The sequence below is a fragment of the Chiroxiphia lanceolata genome, chromosome Z, assembly GCF_009829145.1.
Source record: "Chiroxiphia lanceolata isolate bChiLan1 chromosome Z, bChiLan1.pri, whole genome shotgun sequence".
NCBI classification, from domain to species: domain Eukaryota; kingdom Metazoa; phylum Chordata; class Aves; order Passeriformes; family Pipridae; genus Chiroxiphia; species Chiroxiphia lanceolata.
In genome coordinates this window covers 74,648,306-74,672,718 of record NC_045671.1, presented here as the reverse complement: position 1 = coordinate 74,672,718, position 24,413 = coordinate 74,648,306, and the positions used below count along the sequence as shown (strand labels likewise).

The following is a 24,413-nucleotide window of genomic DNA, read 5'->3' as shown; positions in this document are numbered from 1 at the left end:
TTTAGCATGAATTCACTTACTACTTATTCACAGAGAACATGAGTATTTTATTCTGTTGTTAGATAATACAGCAACAAAATGGAGTAAACCTGGTTTAACAGTGTTTGTTTAATAATTGCAAGTAATTTTTGCCAGATGTTTTATCCTAAACTTGTATAATGCTAATTTGGTATTGTACCAAGCCAAACACACCACACTGGCATGAATTTCAGCTAACCAAAACTAATATTATCTCACTTGCATCCTCAGTCTGTTTATTAACACCTCTTTGCACTTACAATGCTGTGAGTACAGAAACTTAATCACAAACCCTAGAAGTAACTGATTAACATGTTACTGCTGATCAGCTAAATTGCAGTATCTGACAAGATACCTGTTCCTATAATACATCACAAAATAAAATGTGTTCTGCTTTGTACTGGCACTGTACTGAGATATGGATTAAATGAAAGCCATAGACGTGGTCTTTTTTTTTCCCCCCTGAAGAAAATCCACAGAAATCACCTGGCCCCATGCTGGCAAGCTTGCAGAATTCAAAAAGCTGTAACTTAGCAGCCTTAGACTGGAAAGAAGCATAATCAACAAGGAAGTAAAATTTACTGTCTGTGTTCTTATTCAAAGCAATGCCTTGAAGCAGAAGGATTTTGAACAGTTCTCTGTGCTCAGTGCACATCCACAACCAGGGTGTGACCTGGAGACAGAAGGCCAGGGAATGAGCTACTGGAAGCCTGATTTCAGAACTCGTTGGCTGGTTCAGCATAAAAGTACAACCCTGAGGGCTTCAAGGAACATTTACAAAAAGCAGCAATTACAGAGGAGAAGATGCACATTGGATGGGCAATGCAGGAGCCATGACATGAGAAATCCTCCATTATTCAGATCTACCAAATCACCGCTGCCTTCCACTGGCAAACTAAAAAAAGTAGCTTCAACATCCCAGAAAATCACAGTTTCTATCAAAGTTAGATCATAATTCAAGCACTGTGAAAGAGCAAGGAAAAAGAAATACCAAAGATTTAGAACAGCAATGCTAAATAGAGCAAGAAGAATGCCAGTACACATGTATCTGTTTTAAGTTACAGACAGCATCAATTAGGTTTCTTCCTTAAAGCCTCCTGAAACGAGCAAACTCTCCTTATAATATTTAAATCATGCAGTATTTCTTAAGAAGCCAAACACAGGAAAATGAGAATGCACCAATTCACTACTAATTTTGCGTTTTTACTGCATTCACTGCACATTTCCTTCCTCTTGAATTGACTTATCCCTATTTATCAGGATATTGATTTTTATATAAGAATGTTAGAAGAATTTTCATGCATTTTTTTGGTGGAAAAATAAAAGACAGTACAGTAAAAAGACACAAAAATTCCCCTCCAAAAAGTGTAATACATATCTAAATATAATACTCATATCATCCACCTAACTAATGTGCAAGAATCATATATTGCAATTCTTTGCCAATCCTTCTAAGTAGTTAATATTACACATAGACATACTATGGAGAATAGATAACCAAAGAGCTCCACATCCAACAACCAGATTAGAAATTAAACAAACAAAAGAAAAATCGTTGTTCCTTTGGATTAAAATTTTAGATTATTTATCATTCTAGGTTGAGACTCCACAAGTGTTTCCAGTAGACAAATATCTCAGAGTTTGTGATCAACCAATACTTTAGCAGAATCCCATGCTTTTCAGGTATGGTGTTCAGGGAACAGAAAACTAGGTTGCTTGATTTTGCTTTTTTAGATATGTACGGCTATCAAGAACAGAAAAATTGCAACATATCCTTTCTGAATTTTCATTTTGAATCAAAGGGAAAAAAACCCCTTCCTTCACAGACACACATTATTTTACTTCACTATTAGTGAAGTAAAAGTATTTGCTTTTACTTCACTAGCAAACCCATTGAGAGGGCATGTAAATCCTGTGGGATGACTCACTAGGAACAAAATTGTAAGAAGTCAGTCAACAGCATTACAGAAAATATCTTTCCACTTGTTACAGCCAAGGGACACTAAGTACATTGGTTTTTTTTTTTCCCTTGTTCAAAAACAAATGTTACATTCAAAAAGCTGCATTAATTCAAGATACATGACTGATTTTATATGCAAGAACAGTTTTCCAAGTAATATCTTTGAACACAGCACAAGTTTTGGCATCAAACCTAAGTAACATACTAGAACAAATTACTGAGGAAAGTTGTGATCCTCTGTTATTACTATTCTGCATGCTTATTTTTCTGATTAAGCTAGGAACAAGTTCACAAAACTTCTTGGGACAGAAGTTTTTCTTTTTTACCTTTACTTCCGCAAAGGTAAAAAAGTAAGCCATTGCTCCCTGTCTGTACTCTTTGTAGGAGACAAAAAACCTAAACAAAGAAGGAAGCAAACTACCTCTGGACACAAAAATGAAGGCAATGATTTGCAGCCATATGCTCCTTTTAGGAAATTTGGCCCTCAAACTGGAAAATGTCCTTATGTCTCTGTTGTGCTTGCCCTATTTTGTCTGAATAAAAGAAAAGATTCCTTGAATAACATCAGTCATGGCACACTGTTAAGTGGGCTCTATTGCAAGCAGTCTTTACCTGCAGTATCTGCTGACAAAGACCAGCTATTGGAATAGTACTCTGCAGTGAACACTCTCCTGTGGAAGCTGCTGTACTGAAAAAAACACATTTAGCAAATCTGGAAGAAGTTTTATTTTGGAAACATTTTCAGAAAGAAGGAAAGAGTTCAGGAAACGTTGCTGACTTCCTGAGAACGTGGAGTACCTTCACCATGAATCACTCGAGACCATCGTGGGTTTCATAAAAGCAAAATTATACAACAAAACATTTTAGGAACAGCTTACCAATTAAGCAATTGGATATGGTTTGCTAAACAAAACCCCACATCTGTGATTTGGGAGAAAAACTGATCCTCAGCCAGATGAACAACAAGGAGATGAGTGAACTGCTTTAACTGATGTAGGTCTCATGTTACAGAAGGTGTTCAGAACACAATTTTCAACCATCTTTAATATTTACTATTCCATTTCAAAAGATTAATATTTCCAAACAACAGATTATTTTAAAATATAGACGAGGGAACAGGAAATTAGGAGATATGCTTATGTATGTGTCTTTCTACCCTTGGTTACCTGTGGTGCAAGATGCTAATGGAATTCTGACATTAATAAATAAAGATAGATAAAGATCTGATTTGTTGGCTTGATAAATAGATGATATTAAAAATCTAAACTTTCAATGTAAGTTTTTGAAGAAGTTCATTCAGCAGCTTGACAGTCCTCTGGTTTCCTTCTCCATGATGTTTAAATCTGTATGCAGTACGGGTAAGAAGGCTATAAACTTCCTTGCTTGTATCAGTTGTCTCAGTAATCTGAAGGAAAACAGAGAAGATGGGAAATAATGCAATTATGTTGCTAAATACTAAAAATTCTCCATTAATATTTACAACAAAACCACAGATTTGTCCCTCACCACTGAACATGTGAGAAGCAACTTCTGCCCAAGGTATCTCTTTTCATTCACTTTAGTGGAACTGAGCAACTTTGAGATTTTCTACTGTTCTCTCAAGTTTAAGTGAAACAAATCAAGAGGTCAGAAACTATTTAAAGGAAACACAAATGGACAGACAGTGTAACCATTTCTAAGTCATCTCCAGAAAAAAACAACTAAAAACACATGAAGGTTCTGCGTGTGTCCGGGGAGAAAATTCAATTCTGTAAAGCTTTCAAAAGTAAAAATAAATCCCTCCCCCAGAAGATGACAGAATACCAGGGAAAGATCCTAAGCTGCAATTTTTGCAGATCAGGAGGGACTTTACTCCTTGTTATTTGCTGTGTTAAACCGGAAGTTTACTATGCTAACCAAAACCACAGCCATGCATCCCAAATTAGTTCAACACCATTCTGCCTTTCATATATTGCCTTCAGTCCTTTTCAAATCACATGGAGAGCCTTGCTACACATTAATGATTATACAAATACAGTCAAAATTAATTAGACTGACAAACTCTGGCCTACAAGAGCTCACAACCACGCTGCACTCAGTTTAGAAAGTTATGTTGCTTCCTATGAAGAAGCAAGAGATTGCCTTTGGTCTTTCTGAAGAGGTTTAAAGTAACAGGCCGGTACATTACAACATCACAGCTCAACAGCTGCATTACTCAAGAGAAACTAGAAACAGCAGACTGTAAATATACATATCCCTCCCCCCAGTTTTATCACTATATTCTTATGCTAAGAAAAAAGTTGTTCATTTTTAAACTTGCACCTAAAATGTGAGAATTATCTTAGCCCTTCCTAAACAGAGAAATGTTTTGTCTGTTTACTCAGACAGCTGTATCATAAAATCAGATGCCTTACACATGCCATATACCCTATAAAGATAGAAGAGCACTCTGCTGCTGAAAGGAAAACCCTTTGGAAGTGTTAAAACTACACACTGGCCCTAGACGTGCTTGCATAGGAGTCGTGAACTTCTTCAAATAATATGGTTTTATAGTTAGGAAAGAATTCTTAATCTCACACTGAGATAGCACTATCTTAAGAGACACAAACACATTTTGAAGTTTGCACCAATATTCCTGAAGGCTGTTATCAGCAACAAGAAGATACTGTGGTAACCTTCCAACCTTTTACTCCTCTTCAGCTTTTATCACACCCTAAGAGACACTGTCTGAGCTCTTCATTCTTTCCTTCTCTCTCAGTTACCACACTGTTCTCCTCATTGGCTTTGCTAAATCACCAGGCTTCTCTCACATCAATGCTAACACCTAGTAACCACCTGCTCTACCTAATGGAAAACAGTGAGAAGACAGTTTCATCATCTCTGCAGTAGTTGGATAATTTAGGGAGTGATTTATAATTGGAGAAACAACATGTTTGCACATGCTGTCTTGCTATATGTAAATGAACTGTAGCTATCTCTTAACTGCAAGCTACTATTTCAACTATTTCTTCATCTGTATAGTCAGGACAGCAACATTTTCAGTGAGATCTTATCAAGAAGTGAATGGAAAACATATTGACCGTAACTGAGGTAGATTTGTAGCAGGTTGGGTATAGCTGCTGTAGTCATGGTCTTTTGTAATTCTCTGTGTTTTCTTTATTGAAAGGTAGAAACTTAAATCCAAAATAGTAAGATATATAACCTGAAAAAACAGAAAGAAGAAACACTCACATGGTAAATACATTCCTGGGCAACCAAATGTCCACCAGATGAAAAGAGCAAAAAGTTGGTCAGAAGATGTGTCATGAGAGGCTGGTTCCAGCACTGCCCTGTCCCCACTATCCTGTGCACAGCAGCCTCCAGATCTCTGAGAGAAAGGTCTGTACAGCTGAAGAGCATCATTAGATGATTGTAGACTGCTTGAACTTCTACCTGTAGGAAATAATTTCAAAGGATGCAGGATCAGAGAACAATAAAGGTCAAATCTGTGGTATTTTTCTTTTGGATTTATTCACTAAAAGGAAACTGAATCCTTGGCAGAAACTACCCAAACATGAAAAGAGTTTGAATTTAGCTGGGAAAACAGGGAAGGAAGGGCTGTACACATTTCTTTTATACTGAATCACAGAGAGGTGGACAGAATGTTTTTTTTTATTTTCTTTGGTATTACAAATGAAGCAGACAGGCATCAAGCCAGGATTTTACCTTTTTTAATAATGTAAGGAAATGGAGAAAATCCCTCAGCAGAACATGGTCAGATTTTTGCCTTGTGGGAAAAAGAACAGAGGCTCCTCAAGGGCTCATTTCAGCATTGCTGCTATAAATCAATTAAATCCCCATGCAACCTGACCTCAGCTGATAAAATGTTCTGGTAAGAATGAAGTTTTTTCCCTCTTCCTGTGTTATTTGCAACTTATGTTTTTATGTTGTGAGTTAGCCAATAAAACCTAATTTTTAATGAAAGTAGGAAACAGAAGATTTTGGCACCTACATAATGGAAAAAAACTATAAGCAACTACTGCAAAAAATCCTAACAATAATTCTGTTCTCTGTATTAAAAATGAACCAAACAAACTTGTAGAACAAACACAAATGAGTGATTGCTGGAGCAATGGAAAAACACACCACTGCAGACCCAAAGGAAAAGGACACCTGTTTCTCAACCATATTCATTGGGACAATTTGTTTCAGACATTGACCCACCCCTTTAATAATTTCACATCAAACAGTCTCAAAAAGCTGCTATTCTTGAATTAAGTAAGTGCACAAATAATACCAGAATCTACAGAAAGATAACTGGAATTCAGGATTCTTCATCCCCCTGTGCATCCTGTGTGCCAGCGACTGCGGATGGATGGCAGAGCTCACGTACCCCAGGAGTCTCATTCTTAGTGCCAACCTCCAAGTATTGTTCCTTCAACCTTTCAGAACCTAAAGCTATAAAAGACTCCACCAAATTCATTGAGAAGCCGAGTATTTAGTCCTCTATATATGAGTGAAGTCCAGTGAAGAGCAGAAGTAGTTCCTGTGCCACCTTAATCCTTAACTGGTGAGTGGTGCAGGGGTTCAGGTGGAAACCACTTCATGTGAAAGAGCTGAGAGCTAACCTGCCAAAGGACAAATAAAAAAAAAAGCAAACAGCTAACTATAGGCAGAGGCTTTGCATGAACTGTGGGAATGCCTCTGAAGTGGCCTGACCTATGGGGGGGGGGGGGGGGGGGAAAAAAGGTCTTAGTTCAAGTACCTAAGAAAAGAATGATAATGAACTGAAATATCAGACCTGTGGGAAAAGATGAGTAGCTGCATGGGTTGTCAGTAGAAAAGCTCCTTTCTCACTAAAGTTTGTCATATGTTATGACAGAAAAACAAACTGATAGAATAGGGGACAGCCAGGGAAATTATTTCCTATATGGGACAAAGGGATTCCATTCTTTAGGGTTGGAGTTAGAACAATATTCCACACACTGATCTGCACCTGTAGTGCTTCCATTTCGTCCACTCATGTTTATTGCTTCCATATTGCCTTCCTTCCCAAAACTGCATTCTAAAGCCAACCCTGACTACTTTACTTCACCATAGCTCTAACAAAACTCTGCTCAGCCAACATCCCAGACAATAAGAAACTTAAGAGAAAAAAAAATTTACAAGTGATTGACTGGGATATGATCCTGTGTTTGTAGTGCCATCTGGGTGGTGAGAGGGGGAGGAAAGGAAATAAAATATTGCATAATACACTGTTGTACATGGACCATTAAACATAAAATTGAAACATATTTTACTATTGTTGTGTACTGAGCTGCATTTTTAAATCAAACAGAACCCATTTTCAAATTAAGGAAAACCAGAGAAGTTGCAGCCAGATTCTGAATCTGGGCTCTGTGGATTAGATTGCTTGGGCTAGATCAAACTTGCATAATAGGTTTAAATTAATAGGTTTCAAGTATTTGCATGCACACACAGACACACAGCACTCTCTGTGCAGTGCAGTGCATAAGGTTAGAACACTGTTCCTTCTGTCAGAAACACAGCACATGGGAGTATTACCTACTTATTACATTACATGCCAAGAACTAGTAAGTATATGTAAGAGAAATCAGGATAGACAAGGTTAGGATTCCAGAATTTTCTGCTTCAGCTGCTGTGATTTCTTGTGTTTCCTTCTCAGCAGATGCCACAACACAGGAATGCTGGAATCTGCCACACTAATTTAAAAAATACCATCACCAGGGTAGTTTTACTTGTGATTAAAAGCACCCAAAGAAAGCCAAGAAGGTGCTAATCTATATAACATACTTTCAAAAGAGGAATAATGTTTTCTAAATGTCACAAGAAAATTCAAAAACATTATCTTTCAACTTCTCCACTGCCACAATTCCCTGGAGACCTTGTAAAGTCGATACCTTTAATTTTTCTGGTGTGCATTATTTGTTTTATAACAATAAGATATACTCAAACTATTGACTGCATATTGCCACTTACTGTCCCTACATCACCCACCATTGCCTGAGTCCTTTGTTGATTTTCATTCTGAGGACAGTAGTAAAATGCCAGCAGCCACAGCAAAGCATCTGGTTGTACAGCAGCCTTGAGCAATTTTTCTGCTGCAATATCCAGCCATTCTCCAAAACAAGCAACCAAATACCAGGTTTCAAAAAGGTCAGTGAGAGAACTGGAAAATATGAAGATAAAATTAAGTATTTCTCATTATTTGACATTTTTAACTGCAAAGGGTGCTGCCAGTTGACTTTAAAGGAATCTTTGAACTATGCTTCAACAGACAATGCCTCACATGCTTTGTACTGTTTACTCTGAAGTCAGGACTTATCTGAAGTGATCAAGTGAGACACATGCAGTGCTACCAGAGATTAACTTTGGCAGCAGAACAGACTATCCACAATCCATTATTCTAATAAACTGTGACAAAATACTATGTATGAAAATATATATAATAAAATTAAACTCTACTGTTTATACTCTCCAGTTGAAGGATTTTCTAAACTTTCAATCATATCTCAAGTATTACACTCTAACATACTGTTCCCTTCCACTTTCTCTCTGTTGCTTTTCAGGGTTATTTTCTGGTTTTTGGTAATTTATGGAGCACATCTTTTTTCATAATTCATGAGGAATTACCTTTAGATAGACTAAATATAAAGGATATTCATCTCCTGACTCTTAAAATTCATGTCCTCTTTAATGAAAATTTTGAAGGTGTTTACAACAGGGTTATTGCTGTAAGAAAGGTGAGAATGGACTACCTCTCATCTCTACAGTTTCTCACATGCACTCCTCTAAAGTTAGAAGAGATTAAAGACAAGAGAAGTAATGAGGAGATGCAAACTAATGGCAGGTGTCTGAAACAAAAAGTTAAGCTATATATGGAAGGACAAACAGAAGGACAGCTAGGAGATGAAGAACTAGGAACAATTATTCCTAACAAATTTTGCAAAACTTGGAATAGAAGTTTTTCTTATGTTTTATTCCTAGGGACTCCAAAAGGTGCTGTGCCACCTTTCCCAGGAAACTCTAAGAGACCTTAGAAATTTCAGGAGTTAATGAAGTTGTCTGAGACCATCACATCATTTGGGGAACATGACAAGGTCATAGCTTTCTCTAAACACTTCCCTGTACCATTACAGTGCCTGTTTTGGAGTCATGTACCCTCCACTTCTGACCCCACTGCTGTTTCTGCCCTCTCTGTACTGGTACCTGTGTCCCACTGTTGTTGCCAAAAGTGGCCCTTTGCTTTTTCCGGACTCGTCCCCACAAAAGGTACCTGAGTTGATTTCTGCTTTAAAATGTCATATAACACTTACTATTCACTGAGATGACTACATATAATAATAAAGCTGTTGATTAGAAGGACATAGAAAGCACTTTGCTGTAAGATTCTTGCCCTGGACTCAGCACTGGTGAGGCCACCCCTGGAGTGCTGTGTCCAGTTCTGGGCCCTCAGCTCAGGAAGGACATGGAGGGGCTGGAGCAGGTCCAGAGAAGAGCAACGAGGCTGGGGAAGGGACTGGAGCACAAGTGCTGTGAGGAGAGGCTGAGGGAGCTGGGGCTGTTCAGCCTGGAGAAGAGGAGGCTCAGGGGAGACCTCTTCACTCTCTCCAACTCCCTGACAGGAAGGGGGAGCCGGGGGGGGTAGCAGCAGTAGGACAAGAGGGCTCAGTCTTCAGCTGTGCCAAGGGAAGTTTAGGTTGGATATTAGGAAGAATTTCTTTCCAGAGAGGGTGATCAGGCATTGGAATGCGCTGCCCAGGGAAGTGGTGGATTCTCTGTCTCTGGAGGTTTTTAAGCTGAGACTGGATGTGGCATCAGTGCCATGGGCTGGGAACCACAGCAGGGTTGGATCAAGGGTTGGACTTGATGATCTCAGAGGTTTTTTCCAACCCAGTTGATTCTATGGTTCTCTGATTCATATTTGGTGTAAAATAAGACTACTGAAAATCAATCTATATAACAGAGAGGATGGGATGTAAGAAGCAAGAGGATATGCTGTATAATGGTATTTTTTTCTCCTCTGCAAATCTTATTAAGTAGAAAGCATGTAGAATCAGGAATAAAGCAATAAAAGAAAATTGAATGCAGTTTCTTCATGGATATTAGTATTTAAAAATGTGTTAGATCCATTTTCTTTGTAACTGAGAGGGGTTTGATAGAAAACATTGTTGCAGGAGTTCTAAAGGAAGTAAGACTATATTCAGGCAAATACAATATATTCAAAGTAGTGTACTATGAAAGCAAAGGGGGAAAAAGACAATACGAGCTAAGAAAGGGCTGGTAACAGAAGGAGAACAGACATGCTTATATTATTGTAATGCATTAGGATGGATGTATTTGTTTTATTTGTTTGTTCTAAGCTTCAGTTATGTGTTTCTTTAAGAAGCCAGAGTCAGCTCCTGGTCACATTCCAAGGACAGAAAGATTTGACACACTTCAGGGACAAACAGGCAAGACATGGCACCAAGCTGCAGCTCATACAGAAAGTGAGAAGCTACAGGCAGACAGTCTGGCCTCAGAGGGAAAAGAATAAAAGCTTTTTTTCTGCCACTCAGCAACAAAGAAAAGCCCCCATGAGTTAACTGAAAGCAAGCATGGTCACAAGTATCTTTTTTCCAGGACACAGGGAGACAGCTGGGTATTTTGTTTTGCAAGCCTGTTAGGCCAAGGTGTTCTATGTTTCTTTTGAAATATCTCAAGTTTTAAATCAAAATTAATTTGGTTTCTTTGAATTTAAAAGCTGTTTAACATTCTTTGGGCAGCCCACTCTCAGAGCAGAGCTAAGCAGACTTGTATCCAAGCTCTGTCCGAGTCACATCTCATCGCACTCCTGATTAGAAAGCATTACAGGGCAGCAGCACAGAGAAATATATGTGTTTTCATTCTTTTCATATAGACCTCTACCAAAGCAGAATTCATGTAGATAAACAATATCAGTCACAATTGCAACTATTTGGACAATAAAAAGAAAAAGCCAAGGGCAACAGGTCAGAGACATGGACTGTCAGCTCAAAGAGTAATGCAACAATGATACTGCAGTCTGGCAGGCAGATATTTATGAAAACAATCAAGAAGCTTGAAGTTTGGATGTTTCCACAACCCTGCAGAAAGCCAATCCCAGCTTATTCATCAAATAGTTTTAAAAGTTTTCGGGGAGAAGTGGGAGAATAGGCAAGTAAGCATTTCCATTATACACCTAGTTATTTGTTGAAAGGAGGACAAGATTTTGTTTATTCAGAGGCATATTGGTCAGGTATATAAATACTACAAAGTTCAGGTTCAGTAAATAATCTAATTACTATTCTTTAAAACAAAGCTCCCTTTAGAGAATAATAAGAAAATGAAGAAATGTAGCCACTAAAGACTTCAATTGACATGACTTTTTGCAAGGTAACATGCAAAGGACAAAAAGGTAGAAAATCTTACACTGCTTACCTAACGTTTATATCTTCTACTAATGCTTTGAGCATATCTGAAATGTTTTTCAAGTGTTGAGACCAGGATGCAGTTGGGAGTTCTGAGGATGGAGGATGAAAATAAAACTTTTTAAAATCCTAGTCTGTCCAACTAGGACATAACAGTGAAACCAACCACATCAAGCTAACTTTAACATTTCTGCAACTCGATTCAGTTAGCACACAAGATTTAAGATTTCATTTTAAATTTTCCTATTTTCAACAATACCTATTGTTGTGTTTCACAGAACAATTCACTGTCAAGGCCATGTGAAGAAGTACAGCTAGGAATATTCAAATGAGGTTGATGTTCCTTTGTGTAATTGCTTCCTCAATATTAATACAAAATCAGTGGAGTAACATTCTCAGAGACTCTTGTACTGAGCTTAAATTATTGTTCATAAAAAATGGAACTATGTCAAAAAGTGGTTTCCTGATGTGTATGAATGGAAAACCTGAAAAAAAGTTGGGTTTGCAGTCTAAAATATCAACAGAATTCAACCTTCAGAGACCAACAGAAAGCCTCTTTCTTGTAATAGACATATGAAATCTTTCATTGCAACAATTACTTATAAGATAAGAAGATGTAGTATATAGATCCCAGTAACATGGCTTAATTCCTACACAGTTAGGCACTCTTTCTTTGTCATTCACTTCTGGTTTAGTTTTTGTTAAAGTTACATCTATAGTATTGTTACATAAGAATTAGATGTTCCTGCAGAAAAATCCATTAAAAGAATATTGTTAAAATTGCTAAGTCAACCACACCCTATTTAGGAAATGGCAAATCTTTGTCTCCATCCCTTTTAAAGTTATTTTAAGAGATATCCAGACCATGCAGATTTGTAATGTTGCAAATAGTTCATGAAGGAACTTACCAGAGGGACGTCTGAGTAAAGCTCTTACCAGAGGCTGGTGGTGGCAAGGGAAGTACGCCTTCAATGGGAATTTAAGCTAAGACACAAAATCATTATCTTAACTGGTTTCTAGTCAGTTTTCAAAACAAAATCACAGTCAACAATCTCATCTAAGGTAGTAATTAACAATACAGACTGAAGCAAGAGAACAGAAAATTAACACCATATTTCATTTTAGGATTTTGCATAAAGAAAGGGGATATTTAGGAAATGCTTATGAAAAGTAATTATTTTAAAACTATATGCATCACAAAAGATTCAGAGCATGGAAAAAAATATGACATTTTAATAGTCTTAGGCTTTTGCCCTGTAATCACAGAAGTCTTCTTCTTAATATGCAGAGGTTAAAAGAGATACTAATTAGTTTAAGTTAATTTTCCATTGTAAACAGATTCATGGATCATATTAAACTAAGAACTAATAACACCTATAGAATCTGAGGACTTTATTGCCATCTGTTCAAAAACAGAAACCTAAAATCCTTAGGATCTGACTCAGTACCAGGTAGGGCAGTCACAGGTAACAGATTTGCCCTGTATTTATCTGGGTATGTGCAATTTGTGTCCTGTCAATGCTGGTTATTGAGTAACCGAGTAACTGAGACAAGCTGCACCATACCTTTAATCTTTTTGTTCTGCAAACACCTACTACAGGCACATCTAACCTGTGGCATGTATGTGCAAGTGCCACGTGGACTCCCTCTAAGGTAGAAAGAAAAGCAGCTGAATGGCCAGGCCCAGAGGGTGGTGATCAGTGGCATAAAGTCTAGTAGGAAATCACCAACTACCAAGAGTACAGCAGAGTTCAATACTGGGCCCAGTCCTATTCAACATCTTCATTAATGATCTGGATGGAAGGGCAGAGAGTTCTCTCAGCAGGTGTGGTGATGACACAGAGCTGGGAGAAGTGGCTGGTATGTGAGAGCATTGTGCTGCATTAAGCAAGACAGCTGCCTGAAGCTGGAACACAGACTCAATCACACTGCTAATTAAAGGCCAGTATATCCCAAATTACAAGAAGTCCCAACATTTCCTTAACTACCATCTCCCTCAAAAGGTGCAAAAATCAAAGGAACTGGAAATTTTCTTAATTCTAAAGTGAAAGCTACTAAATGACAGAGTACTTTCCAAACTTGCATCATACGAATTGGAGTTCAAAAACCAAACAAAATGGGCAGAATGTGAAATGACAGTGTGACTTGGGAACCTGAAATCAAGTTTGCAACCTATAAACAAGGTAAGACCTTTTCATATCTGTATTTTGAAATTTAAAACCAAGAAACTGATTTTGCTCTTGTCTAAATTAACACATCCAAAAGTAATTCAACTTAATTCAGTTCAGTAAGACCTGTATAAAAATCTGTGCAGAAGAAGAGATACTAAGCTGGGAAATTTGAAGACCTAGACCAAGGAAAAGTTCTGGGAGGCCAGTATTGAAGACCAGAAACTGAAACCAGTATGTATTCTGTGTCTTTTATCTCCTGAATAGACAAATATGACTATTCAGTATCTTACTTTTAATTATTTAGGGGACTGGGGATGTGGTTGTTTTCCCTGCTTCATTTATTATCGGAGACCCTGCTACTGCAGAAGAAAAAACATCTAACATTTTTCATCTTTTTTATCAAAGATGGGTGCTTATGATCATGTTCACTCTACAGGCAGAAACTTCAGCATCAGGGGAAACGAGCCTGGCTGCAGGAGTACTCCAGGGTAAAGTTAGGTAAACTGCTCTTACATATTGGTTTCACAATATAATTTTATGCACAGGTGAAAATGTTTGAACTGAACTTCAGCATATCTATGCAGCTGTTGAGAGATGCTCTTATGTAGCTAATTATATTCAGTTACCTCTCTTAAAAATTCTTTATTTTCTTGTGAAATTTTGTATCTTCTCACTGGAAAGAAATTAAGAAAGAGATCTTGACTACCTGCTCGTTTTGATTCTGACGAGCCTCAAGGAAGAGCTGTGTAAACACCTGTATTATGGTCATAACTTCTGAAGCTCCATCAGTTTCCAGCAGTGCATTCCTAGGCATTGAAAAGTTAAAATATGACAGATCAGATAATTAGTCTGCCCATCACATCACTGTTAATCGAAAGGAAGAAAAAAGGTATATTCTTTGTATGCTGTAGGTTCAAGCTGTGTCTGAGCTCATTACAGAAGTGTGGACACTAACAGAAACACTAACTTTGTAGGCTTTTTAGATTTTATTTTTTATTTAAAAAAACCCAAACCCGGTACACAACTCCAGCAAATAAACTAGATTTAGTAAACATCTAAAATATATATGCAGACACACATCATTTACCCTACCAACAACAACTTTATTAGTCAAATCTGGCATCTGAAGAGTTTTATTGGGTTAAGAGCAACTATTCCCATGATGAGGTTAAGCATACTTTAGGGTTTTGTGGGATTGCATCCCATAGGCCACTCCAGAGTTCAGGAAGGTGAATGCTGGAACTGGCATAAGAACCTTGACCAAATGGAGCAGAAAAAATCATGTGGGCAGCAATTTTCATTCTCTTATTTGAAAGACATCTAATAGTAATGAGAAAAAATGTTCAAAGTAAGTTGCCAGCAAGAGATTCTTTTTATTAGAGAATTGTTTCATTCCTTCCATTATGATCTAAAAGATACGAAGAACTAACAAATTAGTAACAGATAAATTTTACAAACCTACAACCAAATATAATCACTGATGCAAAAAGAAGAAATGGTACACAGAAACTTAAGACAGTTGTAGGGACTTCTGTACAGCCACACATAGCAAGAAAACATTGGGAAATAGAAACAGAAGTAAATATCCTTGTGCTAAAATAATTTAGCACAATTAACCTCAATAAATGTACACAAATAGCAGGAGAAGTTATTCCAGAAAAAGTCACAACGCTTAGATCCACACTTCTAACAGAACATTAACCCCAAAAATAAACCAAGTTTTGTGCCAGCTATAGAAACCTAACAGTTTCCAAGCAAGGAAGAACAAGTTCTTTATCAGCAGTTCTCTAAAATCTCATGTGACTAAATCTGGAATAGTATCTTAAAGTCTGCACACCACTTGATAATAATTGGAAGGATATCAGAGAAATACAACAAAAAGAAACACAAAGCTGCATAAACCAACTTGTCTGCAAAAGCTAGGTAACATACAGATACAGTTTGATGTAAATACCAAGAGGACTGGAAACAAAGTATTTTTAAAATAGATTAAGATTTCAATATTAGCAATGTACAGGAATAAGCACACTACGTAGAAACAATTCAAAGCAAACAAGGGAGCAGGAATGTAGGCTGAGCAAAGGAAAACATGATGATTTTTTAAGACAATTTGGAACATTAATAGAAGTGCAAAGTTTTATTAGGAAACACTGTGCTGGACAAAGTCCTGCATTAGCTAAGAAACAGCAAAGAAACAGCATCTTATCCACTTCCAGTATCTACCAAAGGGAAAGGATGCAAAAGAGTTACGTAGTCTCATGTTATTTTTAGAAAATATTTTATACACCATGACCATAAATAAGCCAAGAAGCTTGAACAAATTTTGTCTCCCTGGACCATCACAATACGCAGCCTCAGCCTAGGACATCAGTACAGGTCTGTTCAAGTTCCATCTACTTGTAAGTGCATCTTGCACTGGGGAAGTGCCTGGTCTCAGCTCCTCAAGGAACACTCAGCTGTGTGCAGACACGGGGCCACAGCAACACGAAGGACTGCAGAGCAGCAGCTGCCCAGTGCTGCCACTCTCAGAACACAGTGCTTTGCAGTTCCTACAGCAGACTCCTCTGTCAGTGCCTGCACAAACCTGAGCATGCACGGACACACAGACACCCTCAAACACATGTACCTGGGAGCCCTGTTTCTTAAGAAGGTACACACTTGATAAACAAAGAATGTCAGTCACTAAATACATTATTGTTGTATCAAATCTGTAATACTGATAGCCCTGGCAGTAGATCTGCTTAAAAATAATAAGTATTAAGTCAAGTGAAGCACAGAGAAAAAGCCACTGAAAACTGAGTAGGAAGGAGTGGAAGCCCCCATGTGGCAAACAGTATATATTTCTTCCGAATAATTTTAATGCATTCAAAACCAAACTCATTATTCACAGGCAGATCAACAGCTTAATGCCATCAAGAGCGTACCTAATATAAACCCTGAAGACCATTAACATAATGTAAAAGAGGCCACAGTGGTAAGTGCAAACGTTTTTGCTAAATTCCACCTTCATGCTGGCATGGTACAAGCCATTTCAGCATTTGTAATTTTCACCTCAAAATCATATTTCAACCACAAACCTCTACTGAAGTACAAAATAAATTATAATTTTTAAAGGCTAAAATACAATGTAGTCAACTGTACCAATTATATCATTATGTAACTTTTATGTAAAGGTCGAAAGATTTTAAACATTTTTCATTATTTGCAGTGTACTACCCAAAAGGGGACTCTAAAGCATACAGGTAAAGAAAAGGACATCCTGAAACTACAGTACATCACAGTCTACAATACTGCTTCTTCTCATGAAGAAAACCTCAATGTTTAAATGGATCATTTGAAACTCTCCCCACTATCATTTCAAAACTTACTTGAAAATTTCATTTACAACTCTGAAAATGGCAGGATGGCTCGCTGCTTGTGGCTGTTGATAAACAAATGAAAGAAAATAAGGTATTAACAAGAAACAACTCACACAACTGCCACTGTATAATTCACAGCTTAACTCATGGATGCTATTACATAGCCATTATTAAACTGCAACTCTCAGATCAGCTCTTACTAACCCCTCAGATTTTCTCAGGATTAGCATTCTTAGGATTCTACACAGCAAGACCAAGCAGGCTCAACAGCTGATAAACGCAAACACCTGGGATCCCAGGCTGTTTATGACAACAATCACCACAAATACTGAAGGTGGCAGACAGAAAGAGCAGGTTGTTGCATGCAATTGCTTTTCTCTCCCCTGCGCAGGCAATCCCTTTTGGATGTGCTTTGAGACTCCTGCTACATCTTCAACATTAAATTCCAGAAATTAAATTGATTTTACCCCCTCTGTCTTTAACAGCATTGCATGCATTTTCATCCAAGACAGTTTTTCACACTATTCTCTTCTTCTGTGAATTCAGAGTTGCCAGTACAAGCTAAATCTCTCAGTGCATCACAATGTGGTTTTTTAAACTAGTGAAGGTTTTTACCATGCTACCACACAAAAGACTGTTTTAAGGAGGTTGTTATATTAGACATGCACTAGTAGACACACTACTTTCTAATTCCATATTCTTAGGCTTTTATAGACCATCTGGAAATAAAAACTATTTACACATTCCCCAAAGTACCAAGTTAAAGCCTAAGTTAAAAAAAAAAAATCCTCACTTTCTGTGAGGGGGACACCTTATCTTCCTCTATGACTACCTGAAAGGAGGGTGTAGCTGGGTGGGAGTTGGCTTCTTCCAGGCAAGTAGCAACAGGACAAGAGGACACAAGCCTCAAGCTGTGCCAGAGGAGGTTCAGGTTGGACATCAGGAAGAATATTGTCATTGAAATGGTGGTTAAGCATGGGAACAGGCTGGCCAGGGAGGTGGAGGAGTCACCATCCCTGGAAGTGTTCAAAAAACAACTGGACATGGCACTTAAGAGCTATGGTTTAGTTGCCATGGTGGTGTTAGGTCAAAGGCTGGACTTGATCAACTTGGAAGTCTTTTCCAACCTTAATTATTCTATGATTCTAAGATAAAAAGGTGGAAAAACAAAATGCAGCAAAACAGGCGGTTTATAAAGAAGAAGCCAACACATTTTAAGCCCTCTCAACCTATTGCACGTCTCTTGCAAAGTAACTTTGAAAGAAATAAAACTTATTTGGAAAGCTATCTCAGAAACAAACACGAACTATAAATGACACCCATTCATTCACATCTCTTTTTAGATACATGGGCTCTAAAAATCTGTGTACATACATACCTATCCATTCTTGGTAAAGCATAAAATACTAGCTGTTAATGCCCTTCTACAAACCTCAAAGTTGTGTCAGAAAGGAAGACATTTATTCACCCATCCAACGCTGAAAGAGCTAAAAGATCATCTGTGATGGTCACTTGTTTTTATTACTTCTGAGTAACCGCAGAATTTCCAGTATTAATTTCAGTTTAGCCCCAAACCCATAAACACAATAGCATACCATATAAACACAAGTTAGTGGACCATCACACTACAATTACTCTTGGAATTAAAATATATGAGTATTTCATATCTAGTTTCTTTCATAATATGTATGGTGGTTTACAATTATCTGGCTACCTCAGATCTCTATGAGGTTTATGTACAATATGGTTACTGTATCAAGACATTTTATTTAGATATATTACTCTGATAATACATTTATGAGAGATTATTGACATTTCCTGCTTATAATGTACTATAATCAAATCACTAACATATTTCAACCTATTTGTACTCCAAAGGTTTTCTTCCAAATAGAAAAATGTAAATATAGTTCTGTTTCATGATTCTCCTTTCTATTACCATATCCATAAGGTAAAGAGATCTTATATCCTACAAATACCATAATCCAGCTGCTAAAAAATGCACACCCACATTCCTAAATAAATATTCAAATATCTTTCAGGCAGGCTAAATTAATTTTATTATTGGATTCAAAGTGCTGACTGACTTAATATCACACAAGTATCTTTACAGTACCATGTACATATACAAAATATCATTATGCATTTAGAACACAATTTCCGGATCACATATTTTCCTTCTATACTACCTCTCTGAAGCTTCTCATCTTATTGGTTTTAACTGTTATGCCATCTCCCATTTATGCACTCTCCCTCTTATCAATGCCTATCAATCAGCAATATCCATCTGCCAACTGCTCTCCTCCTTAATGCCTCCATTCATTCTACACCTTGTCCTCAGGATGTCCTCTCTAAATCACCACTCAAAGCTGCTGCACTGGTCTTGCCACTCAGTGAATATCTTATTTTGAAAGTACAAAGTCTTTGGAGCAAGCAAAGACAACCTAAGTACTAGCACAGCAATGTTCCATTCTTTTCAGAGATAGGGATGTGAAGACAAGTTACTTAACATTTTTAATAAATAACACTTAATCAATTCTTAAATATTTTACTTCTTTTTATGTATGTAGCCTAGACCTTTTATAAAAGATATAGATATATTTTTGTCCTGAGCTGGTATATGGTGTAGTACAGTATAGTATGTACAACTCACAGCATATCTGATATAGAAAAATTAGGCACAGGCCCTGTCTATAGCCTTGTCTCCTGGAACACCTAAATTCCCAGATTACATATGAAGAGCTATTGATGCCAAGCATTTATAAGATTTGTAAGTATTATAATGGATCCCTAAAATAAGAGATTTGCAGATTCAATCAAAAAGGAAGAAAATTTAAAGGCAGCTTTCTTCTCCTAGCTAGAATGCATACTCTGTAAGGACTTTCATAGGCTGAAAATAAAATACTAGATACCATTCCTTAGTTCTATCATTTTATGAAACATATACTTAAGTGCATAGCACACATGCTATTTCACACTGTAATTAACAATTACATTTCTATTTAGTGTTGCAAAGTAGCTCATTATTTTGGAAAAAACATGTGCCATATTCTCTTAGGGAAGATTTTTGGTACTCTGCATAACACAGCATTTTAAAACAATTTTAATTACAGTTTAGCAAATGTATTGCGTTGAGAATTTTGTTCAGGTTTGCAAACAAAACCAAGTAACTAAGCAGTCTATAATAAAATATTCTACAAGGAATTTCAACTGTTTAAACAGCTGAACTCCAAGGGCATAGAGACTGAAGCGAAAACATTCAAATCCTCTCTGGCCAAAGTTTATAATTTTTTAAGACAGAGGCAGGTACTCAGCTGCCTCACCAGTGAGATTATCATTTCTTTATCCATTCTGCAACACTGGATGAAATCTTTTTTTTTCCTTTACCAATTCAGGGTAAAAATTAAAAAAGCAGTGATGTTTGTAAGACTCAATATTTGGTTTTCATTAACAAGTCATACGTCACGTAACAGCCATTTCCTTCAAATCTGCTGACGTATTTGAAAACTGCCCTGCATGAAAGATCAATGTCAAATGTACCACATATTGCACATACCAGTAATGAGTCTTTTATGACACAAGCCACTTCTTCCAGTGAGTTCAGCTGAATGGAAACCAACTGGTCTAAAAGATGTAAGGTCGCTTTTTCCAGGCTTGGTGAATGCCGAAGCCAGAGGCTGCAGACAGCTGAGTCAGGAAGGGAGATCTTCTTCCTGGTTTGAAAGAAAAATATGGTTTTCCCTGAGCAACTGGAAGAAAGACAAAAATTTCCTCTTTTTTTTAACATATTGAGGAAAAAGAAGACACAAAGAGCACCCTGAAGCAAGAGAGATAAAATCTTGCCTACAGCACTCTGTTTAACATCAAGTCATAGCAAAGGGTGACAGGGAATCACCATCATCTACAAATGTAACTTTACCACGTGTGTTTAAAACCTAAAAATTTGGTCATGATGGATCCCAGCCAATGGAAACAGAAGGTTTAAGTCTGGACTTCCTGTCCTCTCTAGAGAAAGGTCCTGCCCAACACTCGTGCTCTTTCAAAACTGGACTAGTACCTGCAGACAGCTGCTGACTGATAAGCAGGAAGGTCCTGCATAATATTTCTGCTGTATAACAAAAGCATTACCTGTCTGTGCAGAGAAATAAGGAAAAAATCCAACCACATTAACAACAAAGGGGAAAAAAAGAAAAAAAAACAACAACTAATTACTTAGAGGTAGCTAATTCTTCAGCCCACCAACACTGTCCAGAGCTGTTTAAAAGAAATGGTTAAGAAGGCAATTATCTCTTCACCTAAAGCCTTCATCTATAACTCAGCTGAAGTACAGTGTTGTACCACTGGGGAAAAAAGGGCACAGTGTGGATCAGCACAAATCAAAATATGCCAAAGTAACCACCCAAGAAGAGAAACCACAGCACAATACATCCTGAAATACTTTTGTAACTATTATGACAGTTGCAAATTAAAAGGTTAAAACCAAAAGAATATATAAACAACGAGAAATATTTGCCTTGGTCTTAAATCAAAAACCCTAAAATTAGTCTAGAGAGGGCATGCAAACTAAAGCTATTGATAAAAAAAAGAAAAATACCAGCAGAAAGAATACTTAACGCCATGTCAGGATCTATTTTCAACGTATTTATTTTGCCATGTGTTTATTTAAATATCAGCCTTCAGAATTCCGAATTCCATTGAAAAGCTCTATTTTTTTCCATTCAATACTATGTAATGACTTAAAAAGTGTACATGTATAGACAAGGAATATATTGAAGTATCCAGAATTCCAAAATTGAAAGCAACGCTCCATTTCAGGAAGCTGTTTAATTTAGTGTCACTATTAAAGCATATATGCACATCAAAGTAAATTAAGAATGAGAAGAGATTATTTAATTTTGCCACAGTAATTTTTTTTGTTGTTTTAATGGTAGCATGGTAGATATTACAGACATTATGCCAAGCAATAAAGCTAATAAACTTACAGAGATTTTCGAACTCTAAGATTTAAAAACCATGCAGGAAGTAAACTGTAGTGATTATACTCCTTTGATTATATTGAACTTGCAGATGGTCCTAGTGGGACAATGCTGAGTTCTGTGGAGCCCTGTGAGCACCAGTATTTAATAACCCTGTTTTCTGGAGCAGGCTTCACCCATGTTCAGAAGAAAGATGTGTTCAGATCACTGGGACAGTCAGGGAAAATAGACTTCAGTCTTCAGGGGGAAAAAACAAAATTCAAGCACATTTCTGTTAAGATCACATGAGCTTCAGTGACAGGCCACAGGTGCAAAACACGTTTGAGCCTACCTGTGCTCTGAGGGAAACAAGGCACTTTGTGAAGGGCCTTGCAAGAGCCACTTAGTCAAAAGCCACGTGAACTGAAGGATTTTTGGTCTCTGTGATAGCAGAGCTATAGCTCCAAAGTTAAGAAAAGAGACATTTATTTCAGTCCAGAGGATGGTCATACTCACAGTACCAAGTGTCAGGAGTCTGCCCATTACTGATATGAGAGAAGCCCATCCACACTGAATCTGTGAACCTGCTAGGAAAGTTTTCCAAACTGCATTACTGCTTGTGCAACCTGTACAACCTGAAGCCATGAAAGGTGCACAAGTGAAAAAGTGAAAGGCTGCTCTGTCTTTTTTGGGCACGTCTTTGACTCCACATTCCTTTTTTCTTTCCTCTTCCTCAGCTTCTAGTAATGTGCATGAATTAGCAGTTGTGCCTTTCCATTAATTATTTATTTTTTCTGGAGCCCTCAATGGAGCACTATAAAAATCCTCTCTGGAACATCTCAGAAATTATGATGAGTACAAAGGAAGCAATTAAAACTTTGTTTAAAAAAGGAGAGAAATGGATAATTGAAGTAAAGTGTTCCCAGAAGATGGTTTCTAGTAAAAAAAAATTTGTTTATAATAAAGCCCCCTCAGCTACAACTTGAATAAAGCAACTCTCAAACAAAAGTAGGCTGTGCTTTCTCTGACATCTTCCCTCTCCTGGCATAGCAAATCTTGCTGATGTTCAGCTTCACCCAGCTGGTTTTCATCCAAAGACTGATTTTATCAGAACAGTGGGTTTAGTGGCAGCAAAAGAAGCAAAGTTATATTTCACAAATTGCTCCTCTAAGACTCATTAAAAATAGTCTGATGAAAACCAGGAGAATTTAAATTCTTGAGAACCAAGAACACACACACACACACACACACACAAACCCATCAAACATTAAGGTCTATTTTGTGCATAGAAAAATGAAAATGGTTCCCAAAATGTCAAGTTAGGAATGGTGATACATTTACATGAAAGGTTAATGACATTTCTATGAAAAAAGATCACATCTTTCACAAAATTACTAAAATCTATTGAAGACTTTAACCTCCATTTTAGAAAAAGAGTGGGACAAAGTCCCAGTCTATATTTAAAGCTGTTATGTCACAATTTGGCATCAGCAATACAAAAATCTGCTTTGGCCTACAACCTCAGCTCTGCTATTCAACTGCAAGGGAAATATTTTATTAGAAAGCAGGTGCACAGTGCATTCAGCATATAAACCCAGAGAAAAGACATTTAATTGAACTAATAATCTTTATGAAAGAGCATAAAAATTATACAGACCACAGTACTTACTTTAAAAAGGCCTCATTCACAGCCTCCAGAAACTCTGGACAGAGAATTTCTTTTGGTGAACCTCCATGGTAAAGAAGAAGAGTTTCCAGCAAGGGAGTCAGGTCAGGTAAAGTAATGAGAGGGACACAGCAAATGGACACAGCATTCACACGACTGGCTGAAACACTGAGGGAAAAACAAACACAGCTCCTATTTCAGAAAAATCAAAACTTTTAATCTCTAAACTGATAACCTAAAAAAAGACAGAATTAATTACAAAAGGTTAAATGTAAGAGATGCATTCCTAACTACTGAAAAATTATTTACTGGGACAACTGTTGACATGTCATTACATATTGTGTGGAGAATCTCAAGAAGTTGGACAAAATTTTGAAATTTAAGTGCTCAAAGTAAGCCATGTGAAGGATATCAACTCAATTCTGAATTGAACCCAGTTGTGTTGGCTCAATCATCACATCCTTCCTAGCAGGGAGTGCTTTGTCTTTCCCAGGATCAGTGAAAGAAGACTACAGAGTCACAGCTCCCACAGAACTTTGCTAGACCCTCAGGAGAGACCACCAAAATGCTTTTCAGGCCTCCTGTTGCTTTTTTGACCTGTCTCCTCTCAACAGAAACAATATATATGAACAAAACAATATGAATCCTGCTGTCTTCAAGTGCTCAGCTGAAAAACTTTTGTCTTTCAGATCTACAGTTGAAGGAATACGTAGTTTGGATGTTAATATACAAACCACTCACTTGACCTGCTCACTAAAGCTACATCCTTGGAAACAACTAAAGACAGTGGAATCTGGAACATAAACAAAACATGGAAGCTTTGGAACATTAAAAAAAAAAAAAAAGGAAAATGGCAGAGATTAGATTTGCAAAAGGA

At 37.3% G+C, this 24,413-nt stretch overlaps 1 protein-coding gene and 1 long non-coding RNA gene across 9 annotated transcripts in view; one reads left to right on the top strand and one right to left on the bottom strand.

The window, feature by feature from the left end:
• Positions 1-26: 26 nt before the first annotated feature.
• FANCC (FA complementation group C) overlaps positions 27-24,413 on the bottom strand; it is a 68,819-nt gene continuing 44,432 nt past the window's right edge. For all 8 annotated transcript variants that reach the window (XM_032674644.1, XM_032674647.1, XM_032674648.1 and 5 more), the window contains 9 exons: positions 23,540-23,704; positions 20,472-20,628; positions 16,925-16,977; positions 14,263-14,362; positions 12,294-12,369; positions 11,396-11,477; positions 7,955-8,126; positions 5,189-5,389; positions 27-3,383 (listed from right to left, as the gene is read on the bottom strand). In XM_032674644.1, the coding sequence (XP_032530535.1) occupies positions 3,240-3,383; positions 5,189-5,389; positions 7,955-8,126; positions 11,396-11,477; positions 12,294-12,369; positions 14,263-14,362; positions 16,925-16,977; positions 20,472-20,628; positions 23,540-23,704 (1,150 nt within the window). In that variant the 3' untranslated portion in view covers positions 27-3,239. The remainder of the gene's footprint in view (positions 3,384-5,188; positions 5,390-7,954; positions 8,127-11,395; positions 11,478-12,293; positions 12,370-14,262; positions 14,363-16,924; positions 16,978-20,471; positions 20,629-23,539; positions 23,705-24,413) is intronic.
• On the top strand, positions 153-21,800 carry LOC116780133. Its single transcript, XR_004354343.1, has 3 exons — positions 153-4,814; positions 14,044-14,049; positions 21,789-21,800. It is a non-coding gene; the product is annotated as an uncharacterized LOC116780133 (long non-coding RNA).